General features: G+C 48.8%; 1 protein-coding gene across 1 annotated transcript in view; it reads left to right on the top strand.

Annotated features, from left to right (window-relative positions):
• Nucleotides 1-21,126, top strand: part of LOC135911242 (arylsulfatase B-like) — a 205,069-nt gene extending 183,943 nt beyond the window's left edge. Inside the window, exons 9-10 of the mRNA XM_065443432.2 lie at nt 4,824-5,272; nt 20,841-21,126. Of these exons, the coding sequence (XP_065299504.2) occupies nt 4,824-5,272; nt 20,841-21,044 (653 nt within the window). The 3' untranslated portion in view covers nt 21,045-21,126. The remainder of the gene's footprint in view (nt 1-4,823; nt 5,273-20,840) is intronic.
• The last annotated feature ends 3,385 nt before the right edge of the window (nt 21,127-24,511 follow it).

A 24,511-nucleotide genomic window follows, 5' to 3' on the forward strand; every position in this document is an offset into this window, starting at 1 on the left:
TCATGGCAAAATCATATATACGTATGATTGCGTAACAAGTAGTCACTGATGACGTCACAATACGTGTTTCCCTCGCTTCCGCTCATCCACCACCTGTGTGGGAACCAACAATTGCATGTCGTGGGCTCGCGTCGAACGGCCGGCGTAGAAATCACTCAGCTTCAACGTGGTCGTGGTCGTGCTGCTATCGTCACAGACACGTGACCTGCACACACAACTACGCAATTTACACGAACACAATGGTCCACCTAGTGTCACTTTGTTGTGCCCTAAGCAATGAAGCATAGTCAGGCGAAATTATTCACATGACATTGATTGGGGTGCGCGGGATCTGGGCAATTTTTTTTCTCTTTCTATAATCCCCTCTTTCTTTTTGGCCTGGAATGCCCTGCGTGCAGTAGAGTGTTAGCAGTTGCCGTTACTGCTTGCTGCCAACAGCGCAGGCTGTTTGCTGCGCATCTGCATTTGGGGACAAGCGGTAGGGGAACGGTAGAGTGGTAACACTGTGTTAAATATGTCCCCTAACAATCACGTTTGTTTTGTCACGGACACTGTCGTATCACAAAAGTGCATAAGGTAAAGGGTACAGGGTATGCAAGCCGTAGTACAAAGTAGCGGTCAAGAAGGATTTCTCGAGGTACTATGGTGCAAGGTATTCCAGGTGATCTTTCTGTCCCCGGTTTTTTTTCTTCTTTATTTCTTTTTTTCTTTATTTTTCACCGTTGCGCCTTAGTACATCGAACACGGAGCATGCACCAACTCGTCCAACTCAGTACTCAGTAACGGCAAAGATGAGTGCTAAAGGAATGGATAGAATGAGCTAGTGGTGTTTATTATTTTATTTGCAGTATAAGCTGCCGGCCGCACCTGTAGATACCAAGGTGGCTGGTATCCGCCGGTGAAGAAGAAAACAGAGTGTTAATCCAATACAAACACAAAAATGACCTCAATGAAGCACAATAATCAACTATGCCTGAACCACTTTTCACGAGAGACTAAACAGAATGCTGAGAGACCCCGACGATACGTCGATTGTCTTTCTGACCGACAAGATAAACGAGTCCTGAAAGAGCGGCATTGTACCTGCAGAATGGAAGGCGGCCTGCACGCGGTGCTCATTCCCAAGCCCGGCAAGGCCCCGAACATCGAAAACTTGAGGCCGATTTCCCTGACCTCCTGCGCCGGCAAGGTCATGGAGCGCGTCGTCCGCAACAGGCTTAACGGGTACCTCGAAGACAACGAGGTTTACGCGTACAACATGATCGGCTTCCGCGCTGGACTCTCAACGCAGGATGCCATGAAACTAATCAAGCATCAGATTGTGGATGGCCGTTCCAGAGACGTCAAGGCTCTGCTCGGTCTGGACCTCGAGAAGGCTTTCGACAACGTGTTCCACACCTTCATCGTCAAGACCATTTCAGACCTGGGTCTCGGTTCCAGAGTCCACAGCTACGTCAGCCCTTTTCTGACAGGAACGCCAATCTTCGCATTGGAGACTTCCGCTCCGAAGATGTGCCCCTCGGAGGGCGGGGAACTCCTCAGGGCGCCGTCATCTCCCCAACCCTGTTTAAGATCTGTATGAATGGTCTTTCCGAGAGGTTGGCGCGCGTCGAGAACGTCAAGCACACCATCTACACCGATGGCATCACCATATGGTGCTCCCGGGGCTGCGAGGGCAGAGTAGAAGAAGCCATGCAGGAGGCGATCGACGTGATCGAGGAGTATCTCCGCCCCACCGGAATTCGATGCTCCCCCGCCAAGTCGGAGCTCCTGCTTTACAGAAAAGAGAATAATAATAATAATAAATAATAATAATAATCTTTACTACATCCAGTCATTTCATGGTTACAGATCCAGCCCGTATAAGCAACATTGCTTGTGTGCGAGGCTGGGCAGTCAGCTGGTAGTACTGATATGTGTACAAATAAATAAATGAATAATATAGGAAAAAATGATATTACAAAACTGAACAAAATATATTATTTGAACACAACATATTATTGCATCAACAGGAAAAAAACGCATTGACATTAAAAATGACTTCACAATCAGGTTCGCATGCTCCAAATCCCGAAGAAAACTTCAAGGAACATGGGCATTACGTATCACCCATGACCTTAAATGTGATTTTATTTGTTTAAATGTTCCCTCGATATCATTCTCATTCAATTTATTGAAATTGGCCGGCACGTAGAAAGCACGAGTCCTCTTGCCGTATAGTTTGTGTGCACACGAGGTAGCACATATTTTTCTGTCTGACGTAAGCTGCGAGATTCCACGTTCAACTTTTTGAATTTAGTAGAAAAATAACTCTTACACATGGCGTGGAAGGGAGGCAGACCCAAAGATTGGACGCCAGTCTCCGAAAGCAGCATCAGACTTCGCACTTGTGACGGGGGGATGATACCCAGGGTCGACGTTATTCGGGTCCTGGGCATGTCTGTCGAATTCAACGGCGGGAACGGAACTGCTCTCCGCAAGATCATCGCAAAGACGGACAACGCTTTCCGCCTCGTTCGCAGAATCGCAAACCGGCATCGAGGCATGAAGGAAAGCAATCTTCTCAGGCTGATCAATGCCTTCGTACTCGGCCACTTCACGTACACGATTTCTATGCACAACTGGCTCAGAGCAGAGCGAGACAAGCTCAACGTTCTTATCCGCAAAATAGTCAAGAGGGCTCTTGGGCTACCCATCAGGACCCATACCGAGGATCTCTTGAAGCTGGCGGTACATAACACCGCCGAGGAGATTGCCGAAGCCCAAGAACGCGCGCAACTCAGTCGCCTGACCACCACAGCGGCAGGTAAACGCATCCCCGAAGAGCTGGGTTACCACCCTGCAGAATTCCCGATTGTCAGTACCCCGATCCCTAGGTGCATTCGAGGCAAGTTCGTAGCGACCCCTGTGCCCCGAAACGTCCATCCCGTCCACAACGAGGGCAGACGCAAGGCCAGAGCAGCAGCCATCCTCAAACAGATCAAGCAACAGGACATTAGAGCAAGCTTCGTCGGCGCCGCGGAGTACAGTGGCGGGAAGACCTTTGCCGTCGTTGTGGTCGACTCGAGCGGAAAGATTTCCAATAGCGCCTCGATTCACACTTCAGACCCCGGAGTCACCGAGCAAGTCGCCCTCGCCCTGCTAGACGGTCGTGGGTCCGAAATCTATAGTGATTCGAAAACGGCAGTTAGGGCTTTTCAGAAGGGTTGCAACGCCAAGGAAGCTGTTCGTCTTCTTAGCGGCTCGAGTCCACATGCTCTCACAAACCATTCAATTCACTGGTTTCCCGCACACGTAGGATCGGTCGAGGGTGCTCCCACGAACCTCAATGAGTTTGCCCACGAGGCTGCACGTGACCTCACCGACCGCGCTTCCTCTATATAAGGAGCACTGACTCCCCTGCTCTCTACGGTCACAGGGACGCTCCCGCTACTCACAACGAGATTATTAAATATTTCTACATGTTCAGAAGTGTCTTTCCACCCCCTCACCCCAAGTTGAATAGGGCGCAAGCCGTTTCGCTTAGGCTTCTACAGACCAGCACATATCCGTGTCTGTCCGCTCTCCACGAGGCCTACCCCGACTTGTATCGCGACGACGCCTGCCCGTCCTGCGGCCAGACCTCCACTCTACCTCACATGCTCTGGGAGTGCGGGTCGACATACCCCAAGTTCATCAAGGAGAAGTGGGACTCGCTTCTGCGTAGCCCCGCTCTAGAAAAGCAAATCCTGGCCGTCACTCACTCACTCACTCACTCACTCACTCACTCACTCACTCACTCACTCACTCACTCACTCACTCACTCACTCACTCACTCACTCACTCACTCACTCACTCACTCACTCACTCACTCACTCACTCACTCACTCACTCAGTAATCATGGGAACAAAACGCGAGAAAAATGAATCTGTGCACAACTTTATTGCATCGAGAACAGGAATAAATAAGGGCTAACCATGCTGAGTGTAAGTGTCAGTAATGATATTCACAATTACGGCATAGCAAAGCAAGCACAAGGACAAGATAACGTCAGCACAAGCGATCTTCAAACAGGGACTCAAATTCACAAACCAAAGAATTATTTTTTATACAAAAATAAAATAAAATAACAACTTTATACCACAGTGTGCTATTCCATCTGTCAGCCCCTTTCTTGTTGTAGGACCACGAGGGAGTGGAATGCTCTCCCGTCAAGTATTGTTGGTATACAATGTAATGAAAAGTTTTACCGCGCTTTGTGTGCTGAAATGAGTGTCAATTGATGTAGATATGTATGTAGCCCCTGCTGTAATGCCTTCCAAGACGGTACTCAATAAGGTACTCAATAAATAAATAAAAATAAAATAAGTACAATAACACTCACTTCTTTACACAAGCATCAGTTTTCACTTATTGCGAATAAACTCCCATAGCCATTTAATGCCGCATGTATATAGTGGGATGCAACCTAATGAGACTTGGATAGTAAAAATTCACAGTAAAACTGCAGTCTTCAGCACATGGGTCACAGAGGAAGAATGTGTCTATAATAGTTGGTAATACGACTTCAGACGGAAGTTTGTGTTGGTCTGCAATAGTATGTGAAAGCAAGAACTTTTTAAACACCACCTTGTTACAAAAGTATGTCCCGAAAGTTGTTGGCAGTTACAGCAAGCAAAACGGGGAAAGTGTTTTCAGCCAGTTATTTGCTGCATACTAGTCAGAGGAGGGCATCAAAAAAGCATGTGTCGCTGCCTCGTTTTCTCTGCTTCTTCCACAATGATGGCAAGTAAATAAAGGAATAGAAATCATTAAAGGTCGTTGATCTTGCTTTTCTTGGCAGGCGGCGACGTTAAAGACCTGGGCGTTATCGATGGCCTAAACCAGTGGGAGGCTCTCTCGCTGGGCAACCCATCTCCGCGCCAAGAGCTGCTCATCAACCACGACCCGACCGACAGATGCGGCACCGCACTGAGGGTGGGCAAGTACAAGCTGGTCGTCGGCACGCTCCACAATGGCACCTTGGACGCACACGTGAACACTCGCAGTGACCAGGACACACCCACTAACATGGACCTGGACGAGATCATGGAGAACTCGGCAGTAGGCAGGACGCTCAGGAAGTTCTACCATGTGAGTCAGCTGCCGATACAGCAAGGCTGGAGAAAAGAAGCACTCATCGACTGCGGAAAAGATTCCACCACCAACTTTAAGTCGTTCCAAGAGTCCTACCTTTTTGACATCGCCAACGACCCGTGCGAATTGAGGGACATCTCACAAGAAGAGCCTAAAGTGAGTTTAAAAGGCACAATTAAAACGGCACAGAAGCACTTTCCGAACATGTTAAGGAACCGTTGCCGATCTATAGACACCGTATGCTACCGTGAGCGTGCGAGCCAAATATTATTCTGATGCATGCAGTATGGAGCCTTCAATGTAGCATAATGCCTTTGCAACGTAAGCGATGACGTGATGAGCAAGTGTAACGGTCCGTATGTGCCAGCGAATGGCCGACCATTTGTGACCATGAATAACTCACGCGGACAAGGTCGCACACGCATGCCCACATTTTCAGATAATTAAACAAGCGTGGAAGCAGTGGCTTTGACTTGTGTCACCTATGAAATATCCTTAGTGCCAAGATATAAAAAAAAGGATAAAAGCAATTGCTAATACTGCGTCTTGCTATCCACTTCGGCCATTACTTCAGATATCAGGAAAAATTAGTGAGAACCATTTTTACAATGTTACGCTATGTTATGCGCTACAAAGGGAAACAAACTACTCCATATCTACGTACTCTGGGTAACTTAAACCTAAGCGCACATATTTTCAACACCAGATATTTAGAATATTCTGAAATGCATCTGACTAGAACTAATTACGGTGAAGATAGGTTATGCTGCATAATCCCCAGAATATTATGAAATTTCCCTGAACACGACTTAAATATAAAGCATTTAACACTTACACCACTTAAATGGCGTCATGTGCAGCAGACATTTTATACTGCATTCCACTTCTTTTATTGAAAAACGTTTCATTATGTCGTTTGAATCTGTGTTTTGCTATTTGTAAACTATTAAATGGGTCATGCGAACTCAGTGCATCAGATATTTATGGTAACTTTTGTTTTCGTTCCTGTTTTATTTATTAGTTAGTTAGTTACTTAACAATATAAGATTGTCACGATGCTTGGGCCAAAAAGTGGCATTATATAGTCACCTGACAGGGCCTCTAGCACCATGTTAGCATTCATTCCACAAGATATTCTCCTACAAGACTGAAATTAACATACAATTCATACATGCACAACTGCAGAAAATAACAAGTAGGTTTTGCCACTACAGTGGGCATTCACAAATAACAGTAACAGAATATACAACCACAATTCAAGTACAACATAATATACAACCAGTATACAACTACAATCAATATACAGTGGTGTGAGCAACCAGTAAATCAACGCCATTGTTACGAAGCCAACTCATTCAGAGAGACATTCTGCTTGTAGCAGACGAAGAAGAAGACGGTGATATGATCGACCTGTCAGGTGTGAAAAGCATTCAAACGGGCTTCCTCACATTAACATAATTGCCCTCTTCTCTGAATCGACACCACTTCGTTCTCCACGAGCTGACACAAAAGGATAGAAGCAAGAATCAAATGTCAAGACAACATGCTGCTTTTGCCCGAGCTGACACAAAAGGATAGAAGCAAGAAGCAAACGTCCAGACGACATGCCGCTTTTGCCCGAGCTGACACAAAAGGATAGAAGCAATAGCCAGACGTCAAGACGACGCCATCCCTTTTCTCCGAGCTGGCATCAAGGATGGGCGAAAGGGAAGGACAGGCTGCGGAGGAAGACGGCGACGACGACAAGGCCGCCAGTGGTTATTTAAGGCCGTGCTGTCCCACGTGTTAATAAGACCACTAGAGACTTGTATGAGGGTCACATCCATGTACCAATGAAGTGAATACAATCATTTCTGCTCTTCTTCATGCTCACTACACCCAGCTTCGTCGCCGTTTCCTGATTCCTGTGGTGAAGGCCCACCTCGCCCGGTCGAGATCATATAAACGGGTCTGTCTGGTGTGCACTGTCCACCATCTTGGTTGCTGCTGTGTACCTCGTTGTAAATACACTGAAACTAGTCACGCCGCGTGTCGTTTCACGTAACATCTTTGTGATCAAGGTCGTGGTTGTTCCCTGTGCCCAAGGCGGAGCTGCGCAACAGCCACCTCATCATGGCTCTGACCATGTCACTCGGTGCCGGAACATTGCGGTCGCCACCTGCCCCTCCCGTGGTTCCCACCTACGTAGTTCTCCCTCCTGCTCGGGATCCTGGCGTTTCTCCTGCTAGGATGGCATTGACATCGACAAATGACTCAACCTTTATGGATGAATCAGCGCCAGCTACAGGTGGGACCCGACCCTTATGCTCGCCAACGTGCTGTTTTACCTCGATGGCCAGCCACGGGTGTGGTTCGAGACGCACGATGCTGACAAGTTGGGACTCTTTCAAAGAGACGATCAACAACATTTTCGGTAATACCACTAGTCGGCAGCTTGCTGCGCGCAATGAACTGGCGACTCGTGCACAGACGTCTACCGAGTGATATGTCGCTTATATTCAGGATGTTATCTCTCTTTGTCGCCGGGTTGACGAGCGCATGTCTGAGTCCGAGAAGGTTTCTCATGCGCTGAAAGGTATTGCTGACGATGCTTTTAATCTAGTCGGTTATACCAACGTTGATACTATCGACGCCATCATCAAAGAGTGCGGGTGGTTTGAACAAGCCATGAGCCGCCGCATTCCCCATGGATCCACACGGCTGCCCAACACGGCCGCAACTTCATCGTGTGATGCCGTTCGGCTGATCCCCACCTATGATGACGTCACGCGCATTGTTCGTCGCGAGATTGAAGCTGCCTCTCCTGCACCTTTTCAACCTCCCGTATTCACAACGACCGTCAGTGACCCATCTCCGCGATTGGTGTCCTTCATCCAGGCTGTAGTCAGGCAGGAGTTTGCAAATCTCGGCCTTCCATCGGCATGCCCACCGACTCGTCCTGATCCTCGGCCTTACTCCACAGGCACCGCTCGACTATACTACACCTCTTCTCCTTTGCCCTTCCGCAATCCTACAGAAAGGAGAATACCCAACGATCAGCCCATCTGCTTCTTCTGTCATCAGGCTGGGCACATTACTCCTTTTTGCCGTCGCCGTTGGACCTACACTCCTCGCGAGACGTTCCGCACCTCCATGCGCCCTACTCCTTCGAGCCGTTTAGCCGCTGCTTTTCCTACTTATTATTCATCGTCTTCCCACGGGCCTCTTACCTCTGACGCCACTCCTTTTCTCCACTTCTCCCGTTCCCTCAACGGCGCCTCAACGCCTCCAATGCCGCTCACCGCAGCACCGTCGCTTTTGTTCACCGACCTTCTCTGGAAGCTCGCAGCCGGAAAACTAGATTGTGCAGCTTATGGAGGTGAAGCTGCAATGCCACCGTCCCCTGCAAATCCTCTACGGACAGTCCCCACTCACCATAGCCTCCTAGAAGTAAAAGTCGTCAATGTAACCACCCTCATCGATAGTGGCGCACACGTATATATTATGAGCGCCCCTTCACGCTGCCGGAGGAAGATTATGATGCTGTCTACGACACAGACAATCCGTGTTCCGTTGGTGGCACCGTTGAAGTGATAGGGATGTGAACTGCTCGTGTCAGCATTACCGGTCGTCACACTGTTGTTCTTTTTGCCGTCCTTGCTCGCTGCCCACATACATCTTATACTTGGCCCTGAATTTCGGCACACTCGGTCTTATTTGATTGTTCTTTTGATACGCTCTGCCTAGATGTTCCTCTGCTATCAGATGCCTGTGATATGCCCGTCAGCCACTTAAGCCCCACCGCTTTTGTTCGCCTGCCGCCTCGAGCCGACACATACGTCTGTTCGTCATCGACTCCTCCCGTTCCTGACGGCGGCTATATCATCACCCCTATTGCTGACTTACGACTGACGCCTAATGTTGCTGTACCACACACCATCTGTACAATAGCAGATAAGTGTGTTCCTCCCGCTCCTAAATTTTGGTTTGACCCCTCAAGTGTTGCCCGACAAGATGTCGCTTGCTCAACTCACTGCTATAACAGACAATGACGTGAAGGTTGTCGCCATAACTGATCCTGATGAATTTGAGGTTTCCCAGTCACCAGGTTCTGACGACACCATTTTTCGAAAAATGATGGGATCAGACCTTTCGCCTGATCATCACGCTCTCTGTTGGCTTTCTTCACTGAAGGACCCTACTGGACGACTCGGTCATTGGGCGCTGCGCCTTCAGGAGTATTGTTATTCAGTTGCCTGCAAGTGTGGCCGCCTCCATCTGGATGTGGACTGCTTGTCCCGCTACCCTGTTGACCCACCAGATCTATCGTACATCGAGCTAAGCCCCTGCATCTTGTCTGTGTCTAAGTTTTTCCAAATTGGTGACGAACAACATCATGATGCTTCCTTGCAATCGCTCATTCACCATCTCGAATCTACCCCTAATGACGCGTCACTGTGCATGTTCGTCCTCTTGGATGGCACACTTTACGATTGTAACGTCCAGCAAGATAGCCCTGAGATGCTTCTCGTTGTACCTAAACATCTGGGTTCCATGATCCTACGTGAGCTTCACGACGAACCAACTGCTAATCACCTTGGCGTATCACGCACGTACGAATGCGTCCGCCGCCGCTTCTTTTGGCGCGGTCTCGCCCGCTTTATCCGACGTTACGTGGCCTCTTGCGATAAATGCCAGCGTTGGAAACGACCTGCCGCACTCCCTGCTGGACTGCTTCAACCGCTCTTCATCCCGACCGAACCACTCTTCCGTGTTGGTTTAGATATTCTCGGTCCTTTTCCGGAGGCAAAATCCGGCAACAAGTGGGTCGCCAATGCTATAGATTATGCGACCAGGTATGCAATCACTCGAGCACTCACCACCAGCACTGCTACTGACATTGCCATTTTTTTTGCTATATGATGTTATTCTACACCACGGCGCCCCACGTCAATTGTTCACAGATCGAGGCTGCGCATTTTGTCCCGTGTAATCAAGGATCTTTTGCGCCCCTCGTCAACGCAGCACAAGTTGACCACTTCCTGCCATCCCCAAACAAATGGCTTCACTGAGCGCCTAAATCGCACCCTCACGGACATGCTCTCAATGTATGTTTCATCTGACCACCGTGGCTGAGACCTCGCGCTACCTTACATAACCTTCGCCTATTTCGCCGCGCCACGACACCGCCGCTTATTCACCCTTTCATATGCTCTTTGGCCGCGAACCAATGTTACCACTGGGCACCCTACTTCCGGATACTACAGCGCCGCCTAGCGAATATGCATGTGATGCACGGCAGATCGCCCGCACTAAGCCATAGAGAATAACTGTCAACCTTGCAAGCGACCCAGAAGCGCCTTTATGACAGCCGGCATCACGACGTTCGTTTCTCACCCGGTTCCTTAGTTCTGTCCATTCTGTCGCGTTGGCTTGTCAAAGAAGTGGTTGCCTCGGTACACTGGCCCTTACTGGATCGTCTGCCAGGTCACGGATGTCACCTACGAAATTGTCCCGTCTCGCCGACTGTGCCACCTACGACCGCTCCCAGTGCCATAGTTCACGACAGCCGACCGAAAGCATACTGTCCTCCTTCTAACATCACTGTTTAAAGTGCACCGACACGACGCTCCTACCACCGGGGATAGTATAACGAAGCCAACTCATATCGAGAGAGACATTCTGCTTGGAGCAGACGAAGAAGAACAGTCTGTTTGATGTGCAGGCAGTCCGCCATCTTGGTTGCTGCTGTGCACCTCATTGCAAGTACACTGTAAACAGTCGCACCTCCTGTTGTTTCACGTAACAATATGATTCCAAATTCAATGCCAAACAGAGTCAAGGAAATATACCTTAGATTGCTTGCTTAATAGTGCTAATGAAGGGGAAGATGTAATTAAAGACAAATTGTGGGTTGGTATTCAAGAAATTTTGAATTTGCCAATTTAATCGCTGCAATCCGTCATTAGTTCTTGTTTTTGGCTAGGTAAATATAAAACACCAGAAATCGTATTTCGCGGAAGCGTTACTGTATGCGGATATAAATAATTGATAATCAACTGTGTATTGTCACGTGGTGGTGACGTTGAAGAACACAGTAGGAATACTGTGAAAAAGAAAACTAACTTTTATTGGGCGAACCTGTGCCCACAAAAACAGGCTACACTTATAGCACAACGATAGCGGCGAACAGGGTCGGCGATCGTCGAAAATCTGATCAGCGGGTCAAGCGCGTCGGCTTTTATAGATCAGTCGTCGAATGTTTAAGAGAAATCGCTGGGACCCGCGTGTCTTCCACAAAGTTCTACACTATTCGCGTCGCGCACACATGTGATCAGATTACACAAGGTTCGGTCAGAGACAGCGGATAGAAGCATCGATAACATTCCAGAAACTTCCGATACATGCAGGCGCGTCCTGCGCTGTGCGATAACATTTGTTAGGCGGTAAAGCGTGTCGCCCGATAAAGACAAACAAGTGCACGTGTCAATACCTCCCTCTTAAAAAGCATCGACCCGATGCTGCACACAAACGAAAGTAATAAAGAAGCACTCGTAGCAAAGAAAACCACAAAAAAAAGGAACGTTCGTCAGCGTCCGTAAAAGGGTTTAAGACGCACCACGTGGACCACTTCATGAAGATCGGGCGCGGCGCCGCTGTGAATGCGAAATGCCGTCTGGCACGACCTCATAGTCCAGAGCGCCAATACGTCGGATGACCTTGTAGGGTCCGAAATAGCGTCGCAATAGTTTCTCACTCAGTCCTCGTCGGCCTATCGGGGTTCAGACCCAAACACGGTCGCCGGGCTGGTACTCGACGAAGCGCCGTTGGAGGTTGTAGTTTCGGCTGTCGGTACGCTGCTGGTTCTTGATCCGCAGGCGGGCGAGCTGTCGGGCTTCTTCGACGCGCTGGAGATAGGTAGCGACGTCAAGATTCTCCTCGTCAGTGACGTGCGGCAGCATGGCGTCGAGCGTCGTCGTCGGGTTCCAGCCGTAAACCAACTTGAACAGCGTGATCTGTGTTGTTTCTTGCACCGCCGTGTTGTAAGCGAAGGTTACATACGGCAGGACCGCGTACCACGTCTTGTGCTCAACGTCAACGTACATTGCTAGCATGTCGGCGAGGGACTTGTTCAGGCGCTCCGTGAGACCATTCGTTTGCGGATGGTAGGCAGTTGTCCTCCTGTGGCTTGTCTGGCTATATTGCAGAATGGCTTGGGTGAGCTCTGCTATAGAAGCCGTTCCTCTGTCGGTGATGAGGACTTCTTGGGCACCATGTCGCAGCAGGATGTACTCGACGAAAAATTTCGCCACTTTGGCTGCACAGCCTTTTGGTAGAGCTTTAGTTTCAGCGAAGCGTGTGAGATCATCCGTCGCCACGACGATCCACTTATTCCCGGATGATGACGTCGGAAACCGCCCCAACAAATCCATCCCAATCTGCTGGAATGGTCGGCGAGGAGGTTCGATCGGCTGCAGTAATCCTGCTGGCCTTGTCGGTGGTGTCTTGCGTCGTTGACAGTCTCGGCATGTCTTGACGTAACGGGCGACGTCGGCGGTCAGACGCGGCCAGTAATACCTTTCCTGTATCCTCGGCAGCGTCCAGGAGAATCCGAGGTGCCCAGCGGTTGGTTTGTCGTGTAAGGCGTGCAGTACTTCTGGACGCAGAGCTGACGGTACAACAAGAAGGTAGCTGGCGCGGACTGGTGAGAAGTTCTTCTTCACAAGCAGGTTGTTTTGCAGCGTGAACGAAGACAGCCCGCGCTTAAATGCCCTAGGGACAACGTCAGTGTTCCCTTCCAAATACTCGACGAGACCTTTTAGCTCCGGGTCTGCTCGTTGCTGTTTAGTAAAGTCTTCCGCGCTTATTATTCCAAGGAAGGCGTCGTCGTCGTCGTCATCTTGCGACGGGGGATCGATGGGGGCGCGTGATGAGCAGTCGGCATCAGAGTGTTTTCTTCCGGACTTGTATATTACGATGACGTCATTCTCTTGCAGTCTGAGGCTCCACCGCGCCAGCCGTACTGAAGGGTCCTTTAAGTTCGCTAGCCAACACAACGCGTGATGGTCGCTGACGACTTTGAATGGCCTGCCATAGAGGTAAGGGCGGAATTTTGCTGTAGCCCAAATGATGGCGAGGCATTCCTTTTCAGTCGTAGAGTAATTGCCTTCCGCTTTTGACAGCGACCGGCTAGCATAAGATATAACCCGTTCATGTCCGTCTTTCCTCTGGACTAGGACGGCACCGAGGCCTAGGCTACTGGCGTCAGTGTGAATTTCAGTATCGGCGTCTTCGTCGAAGTGTGCAAGTACTAGCGGCGATTGCATTTGTCGTTTGAGTTCTTGAAATGCGTAGGCCTGTGGCGTTTCTCACTTTAACTCGACATCACATTTCGTTAAATGTGTTAGCGGCTCCGCGATGCGTGAAAAGTCCTTGACAAAGCGCCTATAGTAGGCACACATGCCAAGGAACCTGCGCACTGCCTTCTTGTCGATTGGCTGCGGGAACTTTGCGATGGCAGCTGTCTTCTGCGGCTCGGGGCGTAACCGAGATTTGCTGATGACGTGGCCTAGGAATAGAAGCTCATCGTAAGCGAAGCGACACTTTTCCGGCTGCAGAGTGAGCCCTGATGACTTGATGGCCTCTAATACTGTCGCAAGCCGCTTAAGATGATCGTCGAATTTTCTGGCGAAGACGACGACGTCATCCAAGTAAACAAGGCAGATGTGTCATTTCAATCCTGCTAAAACCGTGTCCATCACGCGCTGGAACGTTTCAGGCGCCGAGCACAGTCCAAATAGCATAACTTTGAACTCGTAGAGGCCGTCTGGGGTGATGAAGGCGGTCCTTTCGCGATCCCTTTCACCGACTTCTATTTGCCAGTAGCCAGACTTGAGGTCCATCGATGAAAAGTATTTAGCGTTGCAGAGCCGATCCGATGCGTCGTCTATCCGTGGGAGGGGGTATACGTCTTTCTTCGTGATTTTGTTCAGATAACGGACACAGAAACGTAGGGTTCCGTCATTTTTCTTCACTAAACCAACTGGAGATGCCCAAGGGTTTTTCGACAGCTGGATAATGTCGTCGCGCAGCATTTCGTCGAATTGTTGCCTAATAGCTTCACGTTCTCGCGTCGAAACTCGGTAAGCGCTCTGGCGGAGTGGTCGAACGCACTCTCCGATTATTCTGCAATGCTTTGCGACTAGTGTTTGTCGAATCCTCGATGACGTCGAAAAGCAGTCTTTGGATCGTCGAAGCAGACTTCTGAGCTGTTGCCGCTTAATCACGGGGATACTTGGATTTATGTTGAAGTCTGGCTCGAACTACGGTCGTCGGGGTAGATGCGACAGAATGCGAGAGGACAAACGCATTGCTGGTTTCCAAAATTTCCTCGATGTATGCGATCGTCGTGCCCTTGTTGATGTGCTTGAACTGCTGGCTGAAGTTTGTCAGTAACACTTTTGTGTTTCCTCCGTGCGGTCTAGCGATCCCTCTTGCGAAGCAAATTTCTCGGTCGAGCAGCAGACATTGGTCGCCTTCGATGACGCCTTCCAGGTCAGCGGGCGTTTCAGTGCCGACCGAGATCACAATGCTGGAGCGAGGCGGGATGCTCACTTGATCTTCGAGCACACTCAAGGCGTGGTGACTACGAAGGCTCTCCGGCGGTATCGCTTGATCTTCCGACAGCGTTATTGACTTCGACTTCAGGTTGACGACTGCGCCGTGTTGGTTCAGGAAGTCCATGCCTAGAATGACGTCTCGTGAACACTGTTGCAGGATAACGAAGGTGGCAGGGTAAGTCCGGTCATGAATGGTAATTCTTGCCGTGCAGATTCCAGTCTGTGTGATGAGGTGTCCTCCAGCGGTCCTAATTAACGGGCCTTCCCATGCAGTCTTAACTTTCTTCAACTGGGCTGCGATGGGTACACTCATGAGGGAGTAATCGGCTCCTAAGTCTACTAAGGCGGTGACTGCGTGGCCGTCGAGAAGCATTATAGGTCAGTGGTTTTTTGTCTTGCGTTACAGTTAGGCCTTGGCGTCAGATCACGGCTGCGTCGCGTTGGCCTGTGGCTGATACGTGGCGTCGTCAGGTGGTCTTTCATCGGCGTATTCTTTGCTTCCAATCTTCGTCGGGAAGGCGGCGTGTCGTTGTTATGTCATCGAGGCCAACGTTACTAGCTATCTAGTAGCGATGATCGAGGCAGTCTCTTCATAGCCTTCGTAGGCGGCGGAGGATCTTCGTAAGTTCGACGAACAGCAACCGCACCCCCATCGGTTGCTGCTTTTAGTTTTCCGGATATGGACTCACGGATCGGCCCCGGGCTGGCCCAGTGTATGGACGGTGCTAAGGCGACAGGTAGCGGCCTGGTGACGGCGAACAGGACGGTCGTCGAGGGCTCCACTGTGTAGCGGCAAGGTAGTCGGCGATGTCACGAGGGCGTTGACCTTCCCTCGGGCGCTGTGCGTTGACGGCGAATCCTCGCAATCCCAGGTCGCGGTATGGGCACCGGCGGTACACATGGCCGGCTTCGCCGCAGTGGTAGCAGAGCGGGCGGTGGTCGGGGGCGCGCCAAATGTCCGTCTTCCTCGCGTAGGTTCGCTGGGCGACGGGTGGTCGTGCTGGCGGCGGCGGACAACGGAACTGCGGCGTGACAGGGCCCTGACGCGGTCGCGGAGGGGGACCTTGACGGCGTGCGACGGCGGTGTAGGTCATCGCTTCTCGCTGGGGCTGCGGTAACTGAGGTTGCACCTCAGCAGCTCCCAGCGATCGCTGAACCTCATCTTTCACGATATCAGCGATCGAGGCTACTTGAGGCTGCGACGAAGACAAGACCTTGCGCAGTTCTTCGCGCACAATGGCCCTTATGGTCTCTTGGAGATCAACGGACCCCAGCGCTTGGATGGCGCACTGAGGCGTGAGCGGTTAGCGTAGGCGGTTATATTGCCTAGTGCACATTTCTAACGCTTTCTCAATCGTTGTAGCCTCTGTCAGGAACTCAGCTACGGTCTTCGGTGGGTTTCGGATTAGTCCGGCGAAAAGTTCTTGCTTTACGCCTCGCATCAAGAAACGCACTTTTTTCTCTTCGGACATTTCCGAGTCGGCGTGCCGGAAAATACGGGTCATCTCTTCTGTGAATATGGCGATGGTCTCATTGGGTAGTTGGCCTCGGATTTCCAGCAGAACTTCGGCCCTTTCTTTGCTCGTGAACGTCCTCAGCAAGTTACTGCGGAACAGGTCCCAAGTTGCTAGGGTGCACTCCCGGTTCTCGAACCAAGTCCTCGCGGCATCTTCCAAGGAGAAGTACACGTGTCGTAGCTTATCCTCAGAGGTCCAGTTATTGAAGGTCGAGATCCTTTCGAAGGTTTCTAGCCAGGTTTCAGGATCCTCCGACGTGGCTCCACGGAAGGTAGGGGGCTGTCTGGGTTGTTGAAGTACGATGGGTGACACTGGGGCAGCCATTGTGGTTGTCTTGGCCACAGTCTTCTTGGTCTTCTCAGGTAGAAGTCCGTGCTCCGGGCGCAGTTGTTGTAGACGACGGCTTGCTCGATGGTCCGTGACTACGTTGGTGCTCTTTTTACGGTCCGGGCTTGGATCACGGCTTGTCGGGGGCGTTCAGTACATGGACGAAAAGCACCTCCACCAGATATCACGTGATGGTGACGTTGAAGAACACAGTAGGAATACTGTGAAAGACAAAACTAACATTAGTGGGCGAACCTGTGCCCACATAAACAGGCAACACTTATAGCTCAACGATAGCGGCAAACACGGTCGGCGATCGTCGAAAATCTGATCAGCGGGTCAAGCGCGTCGGCTTTTATAGATCAGTCGTCGAATGTTTCAGACTAATCGTTGGGAGCCGCATGCCTCCCACATCATGCTACATCATTCTACATCAGTTCTACATCATTTCTACATCATTTCTACAAATTCTACATCATTTGGGTCGCACACACACGCGATCAGATTACACAAGGTTCGGTCACAGACAGCGGTTGGAAGCATCGATAACATTCCAGAAACTTCCGATACATGCAGGCGCGTCCTGCGCTGTGCGATAACATCTGTTAGGTGGTAAAGCGTGTCGCCCGATAAAGTACACGTGTCAGTATTGAGTAAAAATAAGTTCAGAAAGACTATGACTGTACATAGTAGGAATACTAAGAATACGGTCCACGATGAAATAGGAAACATGTTCGTGATAGGGCAAGTTGTGAATAAAACGGACAGCTCTCTTGCATGAGGTAGATATTGTTACCGGGTTAAAACAGTCAGACGTATATTTACAAGATATTTACAATAATTGTAGCAGCTGACAACATGGTAGACAGCGTACGAAGTTCAGAGCGTCATCTTCTTCCGACCAGGATTAAAATATCTACTTCGTCAGCGTGTCACATGACCGCAGGCGGATGAAGCACCGGCTCGCTGCTGGTTAGGAGGCAGGCGAATGATACAACTTAAGACGCGCGACGTGGACCACATCGGAGCGTAGCTGAGCCACGGTTAGCTCAAGAGGGGCGATTTCGTACGTGACGTCAGTTACTTGACGTAAGACACGGTAAGGGCCAGAGTAGCGTGAAAGTAACTTTTCCGAGAGGCCAACGCGTTGCGACGGCGACCATATATAGAGAACCAGGGCGCCCTGTGTGTAACGGCCGTCACGATGACGGGCATCATATAAGCGCCGGTGATTGTCCTGCGACTCCACAATCGACGTCGAGCAATATGGCGTGCTTCTTGTGCTTTGAGGATGGATTCACGGGCGTACTCGGATGTGGAATTCAGACTAGCAGGCAGAACGGTGTCGAAAGATAGCGTAGAGTTGCGGCCAAACGAGATGAAGAATGTAGAGAAGCCTGCGGTATCATGACGAGACGAATTATAGGCGAAAGTAACGAACGGCAGTGCAACGTCCCAGTCGCGATGGTCAGCGGAGACATACATCGACAGCATGTCACTAAGGGTGCGGTTAAGGCGCTCGGTTAGACCGTTAGTTTGTGGATGGTAAGCAGTAGCAAGTTTGTGTTTAGTCGCGCACGAGTGTAGTATGTCATTGACATTTTTAGAAAGAAAGTAACGGCCTCGGTAGGTGAGGAGCTGTCAAGGGGCGCTGTGCTGAAGGATGACGTTCTCTAGGAGGAAGTCGGCGACATCGGTTGCACAGCTTGTCGGAAGAGCCCGTGTGATTGCATATCGGGTGGCGTAGTCTGTTGCTACAGCAATCCGCTTGTTTCCCAAAGCAGACGTAGAAAAAGGGCCTAAAAGATCAACACCTACACGGAAGAATGGTTCTGATGGTACATCAAGTGGTTGAAGGCGACGAGCAGGGAGTGTGGTCGGCTTTTTGCGTCGTTCACAAAGGTCACACGCAGTGACAATATTAAATTGTTTTGAGACGTAACTCCCCAAATGAGGATACAGTAATGAAAACTGAAGGGAATTAAATAAACAATATAGCTGACGTTTGAGGTGCCTGAGTAATAAGGTACGGTGTATGTTTAACATACCTATCGTTTTCGAATACATGCCGCGTCCATCGCAGGTTTTCGTGAAAATGAACTCTTAACATTTTTTATTGTTACGCGCTCTAGCACCTCAGATCGGAACGTAATTAAGTTGTTGGATATAACCGGTTTATTAATGGCGTAGAATATTATAAACGTCATCTTGCTTACATCTAGTTGTAGTTGATCGACATATAACCATTCTGATAAATGCATTAGCCAGGTATTTGCCAAAGGTACGAGAGTAGCCAACCTAGCAGAAGAAAAGAAAATGCTTGTATAAAGAACTATTTTGGCAGCGTGAGGAAAAGAAACAGTTTCATCAATGTAGAGAAGGAACAGTGTAGGACCTAGAATTGATCCTTGTATTTAACAGATTGCGCTCGGTTTGACAGGCAGCTGCAAACCAAACTGAAAGGTGTACCACGTATTCCATACCGTGGAAGCTTAGCAACGAGAATGTTGTGTTTAGCAGAATCAAATGCCTTCTTGAAGTCTAAAAAATGCCTAAGGTATATAAATGGTTTTCCATACTAGATAGAAGTTTTTCCTTAATATAAGGTAACATATTTTCCGTTGATTTGCATTTCTGGAAACTGTACTGATGTCGCGAGTGCCCATTTCTGTGCAATTATACCTTGCAGATTCTACTATGGGAGTTGTCAGATAACCTTTGTGAGCCTGTGTTATTGTTGCTTTTTTTGTTGCTGTTTCTTTTGTATTTCTTGTATTTGTATCGACCACCCTGCTTGGACCACGAGTCCGCAGTATTGTATAAATAAATGAATAAATAAATAAATAAATAAACTGTAGGTTATTTGCCAAGTGATGTATTGTTTTATAGGTCTTTTACCAAATAATGTTGATGCCTGTTTAAGATAAGATAGCTGAGAGCTTCGTCATGTTGCCTAAACAAAGGTTTTTCTCTTACTCCACAGGATTTGTATTTAGGGTGCTTCGTTTTCAGCTGAAGCCTAATACAGTGTACTGCGCTTAAGCAGAACTCGAGGGGACCGAAAAATGCGCTCCCTTTATCCAAAGTTTCTTACATAGGCGAAGGGTACAAGATCACCAACAGACATTTTATTCGAAAATCTTTTCAGTGTTTAATGCATAAAGTTGGGCTAGTTGGTGTTGATGCATTTGCTGTGACATAGTTACTAGTGCTAACAAGACTAACGGAACAAAAGTTGGGACAGGACAGAGTGCTAGAATTCAACAGAGTGTATTGATATTTAATTCTGTTGTAACCACTGAGACATTACAGCGCTTATATTGTAGCTTCTTTTATGCAAGGCGGTACTCATGCACGAAAGGATGCCCAATAATTCTGCGCAGTTCTCGTGTTCAAAATATCGCTGCAGACATTCAGCTGAATGTCTTGCCGTCTGGTCCGAAACAGCAATGCGCACTGGAACAGGAGACAGAAGACGTTGGGGCGACGGTGATTAGCTGTATACGAAAAGTTCGGTGCAGGGGCATCAGCGGCCGTACGATCCTGGCGAGTAGCAGTAGGGATACGAGAATACGCACAAGTGTATGCCGCAGATGGGACCCCTGTTCGGGCAGTGATGAGTGATGTGGTCAGTGATGCAGCAGTGGAAGCAGACGGGCTTATACTCATAGGTGAGCCATTTAGCCGGGTTGTGGCGAGAAAGGATTGTCTGAGAAGGCCGCGAGGACGCTGCAGCATGGCTCCGGGGGGTGGACGGGGACACGGAGTTGAGACTAGCGTTTTCAAATTCTTCTCAGGAAATCGCCTGGATCATCGCAATCGTGGCTCGTGATAGATCGGCATGCGTCGCGGAGAAGGATTGCCCGCCACGAGCTCGCGGCGAATGACGCAAGTTACGATGTTACATGTGGTTCGTTGACGGGGATGGTCCTCACAAGTCTACATAGCAGCAGTATTGGGCAGGCGCTAAACATGCAGCCTGATCAGTGTGCTCTTGCCTTGTTCGAAGCGCTGGCATTCCTTGACGATCGCTTCAGTAGCAGAGACGGTGCCGAAAACCGCCAAGCTGAAGGCGTCGCCTGTGATATTCTTTAATATGTTTGCCACTTTGTCTGTGTGTCTGAGTGCGTGTACAGGGAGTTGCTTCTGTGATTATTTTTTTCTAGTGTTAGTTTTGTTCATCCTTTGCTGTTCGTGCTGTGGGAGAGCCTTATGTTTTAAATCCTCTGTTTCGACTCTAGCAGGATTGAGAGTCTTATTGAAATGAAGTGGTTCTTACAGATTCTGCAGCACATGATGGAGAGGTTACGCCACTACGAGTCGATTTCTGTGCCGCCCAAGGATGACCTGTTCGATTACAGAGGCTTTCCGGAACGCAACAACTGCACCTGGTCTCCCTGGGTCGGCAAGAGGAGCAGCCCGCTAACCCGGTGCAGTCACGAGTCCATCGCCTCACTCGCCAGGGCGATGTCAGAGCGGCCCTAAGTTGCTCCAAGTGACGTGAAGTAACGTCTTGTAAACTTAGCAACAAACTTTCTAAATAAAGTGAGTTTTCATTTATGTTAAAGGAACGCTGAAATGACATTTACAACTTTCTTTTTAGTTGAATGAGAGTTAAAACCCACTCAACCGTACAGAAAATAGTGGCAAGCGTCAGTACGCCAGAAGCGATTTACCACGACACTTATGAACCAATTTTGACTCTAGTGGAGTCAGAAGAAACAGGTGCAGCATTCTTGATTTATTTATTTTATACATCAGCAACACGATGTAACCCTACGATAGCCACACGTCAACAAGTTTTGCTCCGTTTCATGACGTCATGAAATGCCAATGGCGCCAGATCTTACACCCTAAGACCAATGCTATTCTATCTAATTAATATGTGCTTTTCAGTATCCATACTTCCTAAAGAAGCATGATTCTTTTATGCACAAAACGCATCTAGTAGAGTCACTACAATTTAAAGAATCTGCATCTGTACTGCTTTGATGGCAACTTTGCCGTTTTGAATCTTCAAGACCATATTCTGAGACGTTTCCTTTGCCATATAGCATTTCAAGCATTGTCCTATAGGGAACGAACATTGTTCAGAGAGCAAATTCTTTGTTTAACCTCGAGTGATTGGTCAGAATTGCGCTTTTGTCAGCAAAATGGTGTCTGAACCATTCTAAATTCACACTCCTGGGTAACTGCTCCCCGGTTAATTGACGCAGGTAACTGTAGACGCAGCTAAGTCACTGGATATTTGGTGAGCAAACGGTCTTCTAAAGTGGTATTAATGTGATTAGCATTCTTAGGATGCTTCAAGCACTTTATGCGGGCTACCCATTTATCGACGTATTGACGAGTTGTCGTACACAGGATACTTCACGCACTTTCAGAGGGCTTGCCATCTCTTGCCATGCGTCCGCTGAAGGCGAAAGAGCTTTCGCAGGGAAAAGACAATGAAGACGGCGGTGTCATTCTACAAGCCAGCTATCCACCATGTGGCCAGCTGGTGCAGAACAAGATCACTATCAATCGCGTTGATCGGGACGTACGATCAGCTCGTGGCTGCTCGTTTCGTTTGGCTTTACTTTGTGCGAGATTAGTCAAGCATCGTGTAGTTTCTCGATAATTTTGGTTCCTGCTTTTCTTTCTTTCCCATTTAGGCTTGAATCAGTTTTATTTGCAGCGATACATCTGAGGCCACGTTGATGTCCTGGAACACTCCTGGGCAGCGTTCACCTGGACGGCCTCTCTCAAACTTGATGAATTACCTTTGGAAACCTTTCTCCCCAGCGTCGTGAGCAGCATTCCCGTCATGCTGGTGCCCTCTGTAATGGTGCTATCAGACTCGGATAGCCCTAAAGCAATTCAAGAGCAGTTTCAAGCTGCGACTCTTCACTACGGGAGTATCACTGATGTCCGGCAGTTCGGTCGCGGTGGCATAGTTTGCAGGTCGCCAGGCCATGCTTGCACAGCAAATCTACTGTAGTGCTCATCATTTGCCTATATTTCGGTGAGTTCGTTTATACATCATCTTGAATGCACCGAGGGACTCATGCACGGAGTTGACTCAACTAACCTTATCTGAAACTCTGAAGAAGCTCATCATGGCCGCAGCTATAGCAGTTAACCTTTGTAATCGCATAGTCGAAAATATTAGGGTCACCACTGAGTCAGTTAGTGCAACATCTGCTGGTACATTGTGCCAATCAGAAATCAATGCATGACCTGTAGTCTTCAAGGATGAACCTCTTGCTCTCCACGTCCCCCACAATGCTGCAATTGCCAGAGATTTGGTCATAGTGCAGGTGAGTGCAAATCTGGGTTGCGCTGTTGCACATGTGGAAAGGGCCATTCCGATACCAAGTACAATGCCCAAGCTGAGAAGTGTTGCCTCTGTGAAGGTGTACACGCAGCGGACTACGCAAACTGTCCCGTTCGTGTGCAAGAGACGCAAGTGCTAGAGGTTATTGACAAGATGAGGAGCTCTAGGAATTTGCTATGAGGCCTGGTGAGGGGCCCTTTAAAGGGCCCCTCGCGAGGCCACACAACAAGCTTCGGTTATACACTGGAAGTTGTTACAAGTCCTCTAGGAAGCGTTCTGGCACAAAAATTTTTCAAATCGGGTCATTGCGCCTGCTGCATTACGCATGCGATGCTCTAACCATTTGAACTACCGCGGTGCCGTTTTCCCATCCACTTTCATGGGTATTTATGTTTTACTATTAGAACTAACTTTGGGAGTGTTAGCCAGTGCCACCACTCGCAAACCTTGGCAGCTGATGTGGAACATACTCTCTGCCGCAGGCGTCACGAGTACGTGATCTTTTCAGGTGAAGGCAACTGGTCAATAAACCCACACATGCTACCTGCAGGCATCATTTTGCCAATTCAAGACCCTCATTATGTAATGAACGAGAAGAAAGGAGGTTAACCGAGGGGCATGATTTTTAATAATCATATCATGAGAAGCCAACAAGCAAAGACACCAAGGACAACATAGGGGAAATTACTTGTACTAAGTAAATTAAAGAAATTATAATGGCAATAAAATTTATGAAACAACTTGCAGCAGGTGGGGAACAATCCCACGTCTTCGCATTACGTGTGCCGCAATAGCTCAACTGGTATAGCATTGCTCGCGTAATGCGAAGACAGGATCGTTCCCCACCTGCAGCAAGTTGTCCTTTCATCCACTTTTCTTGCCATTCATTTATAATTTCTTTAATTCAATTATTAGGTACGAGTTCTTTCCCCTATGTTGTACTTGCCGTCTTTGCTTGTTGGCTTCTCATACCATAATTTATAACTTTTACTCAGTGAATATTTCTTCTTGATACTTTACAAGTTGTTTCATAATACATCAAGCCATGCAATGAACTAGGATTATTGAATTCTACTGATATTTTAAACCAGTACGTTTTCTCCAAGTATCGCCTTGAGCAAAGGCAGAAACGCCTAGTAACACAAGCAAAAATGCCTGGATACTGTTTCCTACAGAGCGTTTACATGAACCTGACAGAAGCCGGTCGACTTTACTTGTCAGGCTGGAATTGTCCTGTCGAGTTCATGTAAATGCTTGCCAGTCAGGCTAAACAATTGTCGGGTTGAGCCAGCCCAATCTGTTTGCAGCGAGCATGTAAATTCGGTTGGGTTGGGCCAGCCAGCGTCAAGATTTGCGCTGTATAACTGGGAGGTCAGCATTTTATGCACTGGCAGTGACACTAGTATCAAGACATGGCAAAGACGAATGCTATGCTGTTCAACCTCACTGTAACGACAACATCCATGAAATCCGTAGCAGATGGCTGTGGGCCCTGTGCGAATGCATCGGTGTCTTGGCTTGACACTGCATTCCACTGTTGTCCAGACTTGTCAGAACCGAATTCATGTAAATGTGTTCTTATGTAGCAGGCAATGCTACGAAGGCTAGAGGGATTTCTCTCCCTGCTCACATTCGT

Source organism: Dermacentor albipictus, chromosome 9 (assembly GCF_038994185.2).
Source record: "Dermacentor albipictus isolate Rhodes 1998 colony chromosome 9, USDA_Dalb.pri_finalv2, whole genome shotgun sequence".
Taxonomy (NCBI): Eukaryota; Metazoa; Arthropoda; class Arachnida; order Ixodida; family Ixodidae; genus Dermacentor; species Dermacentor albipictus.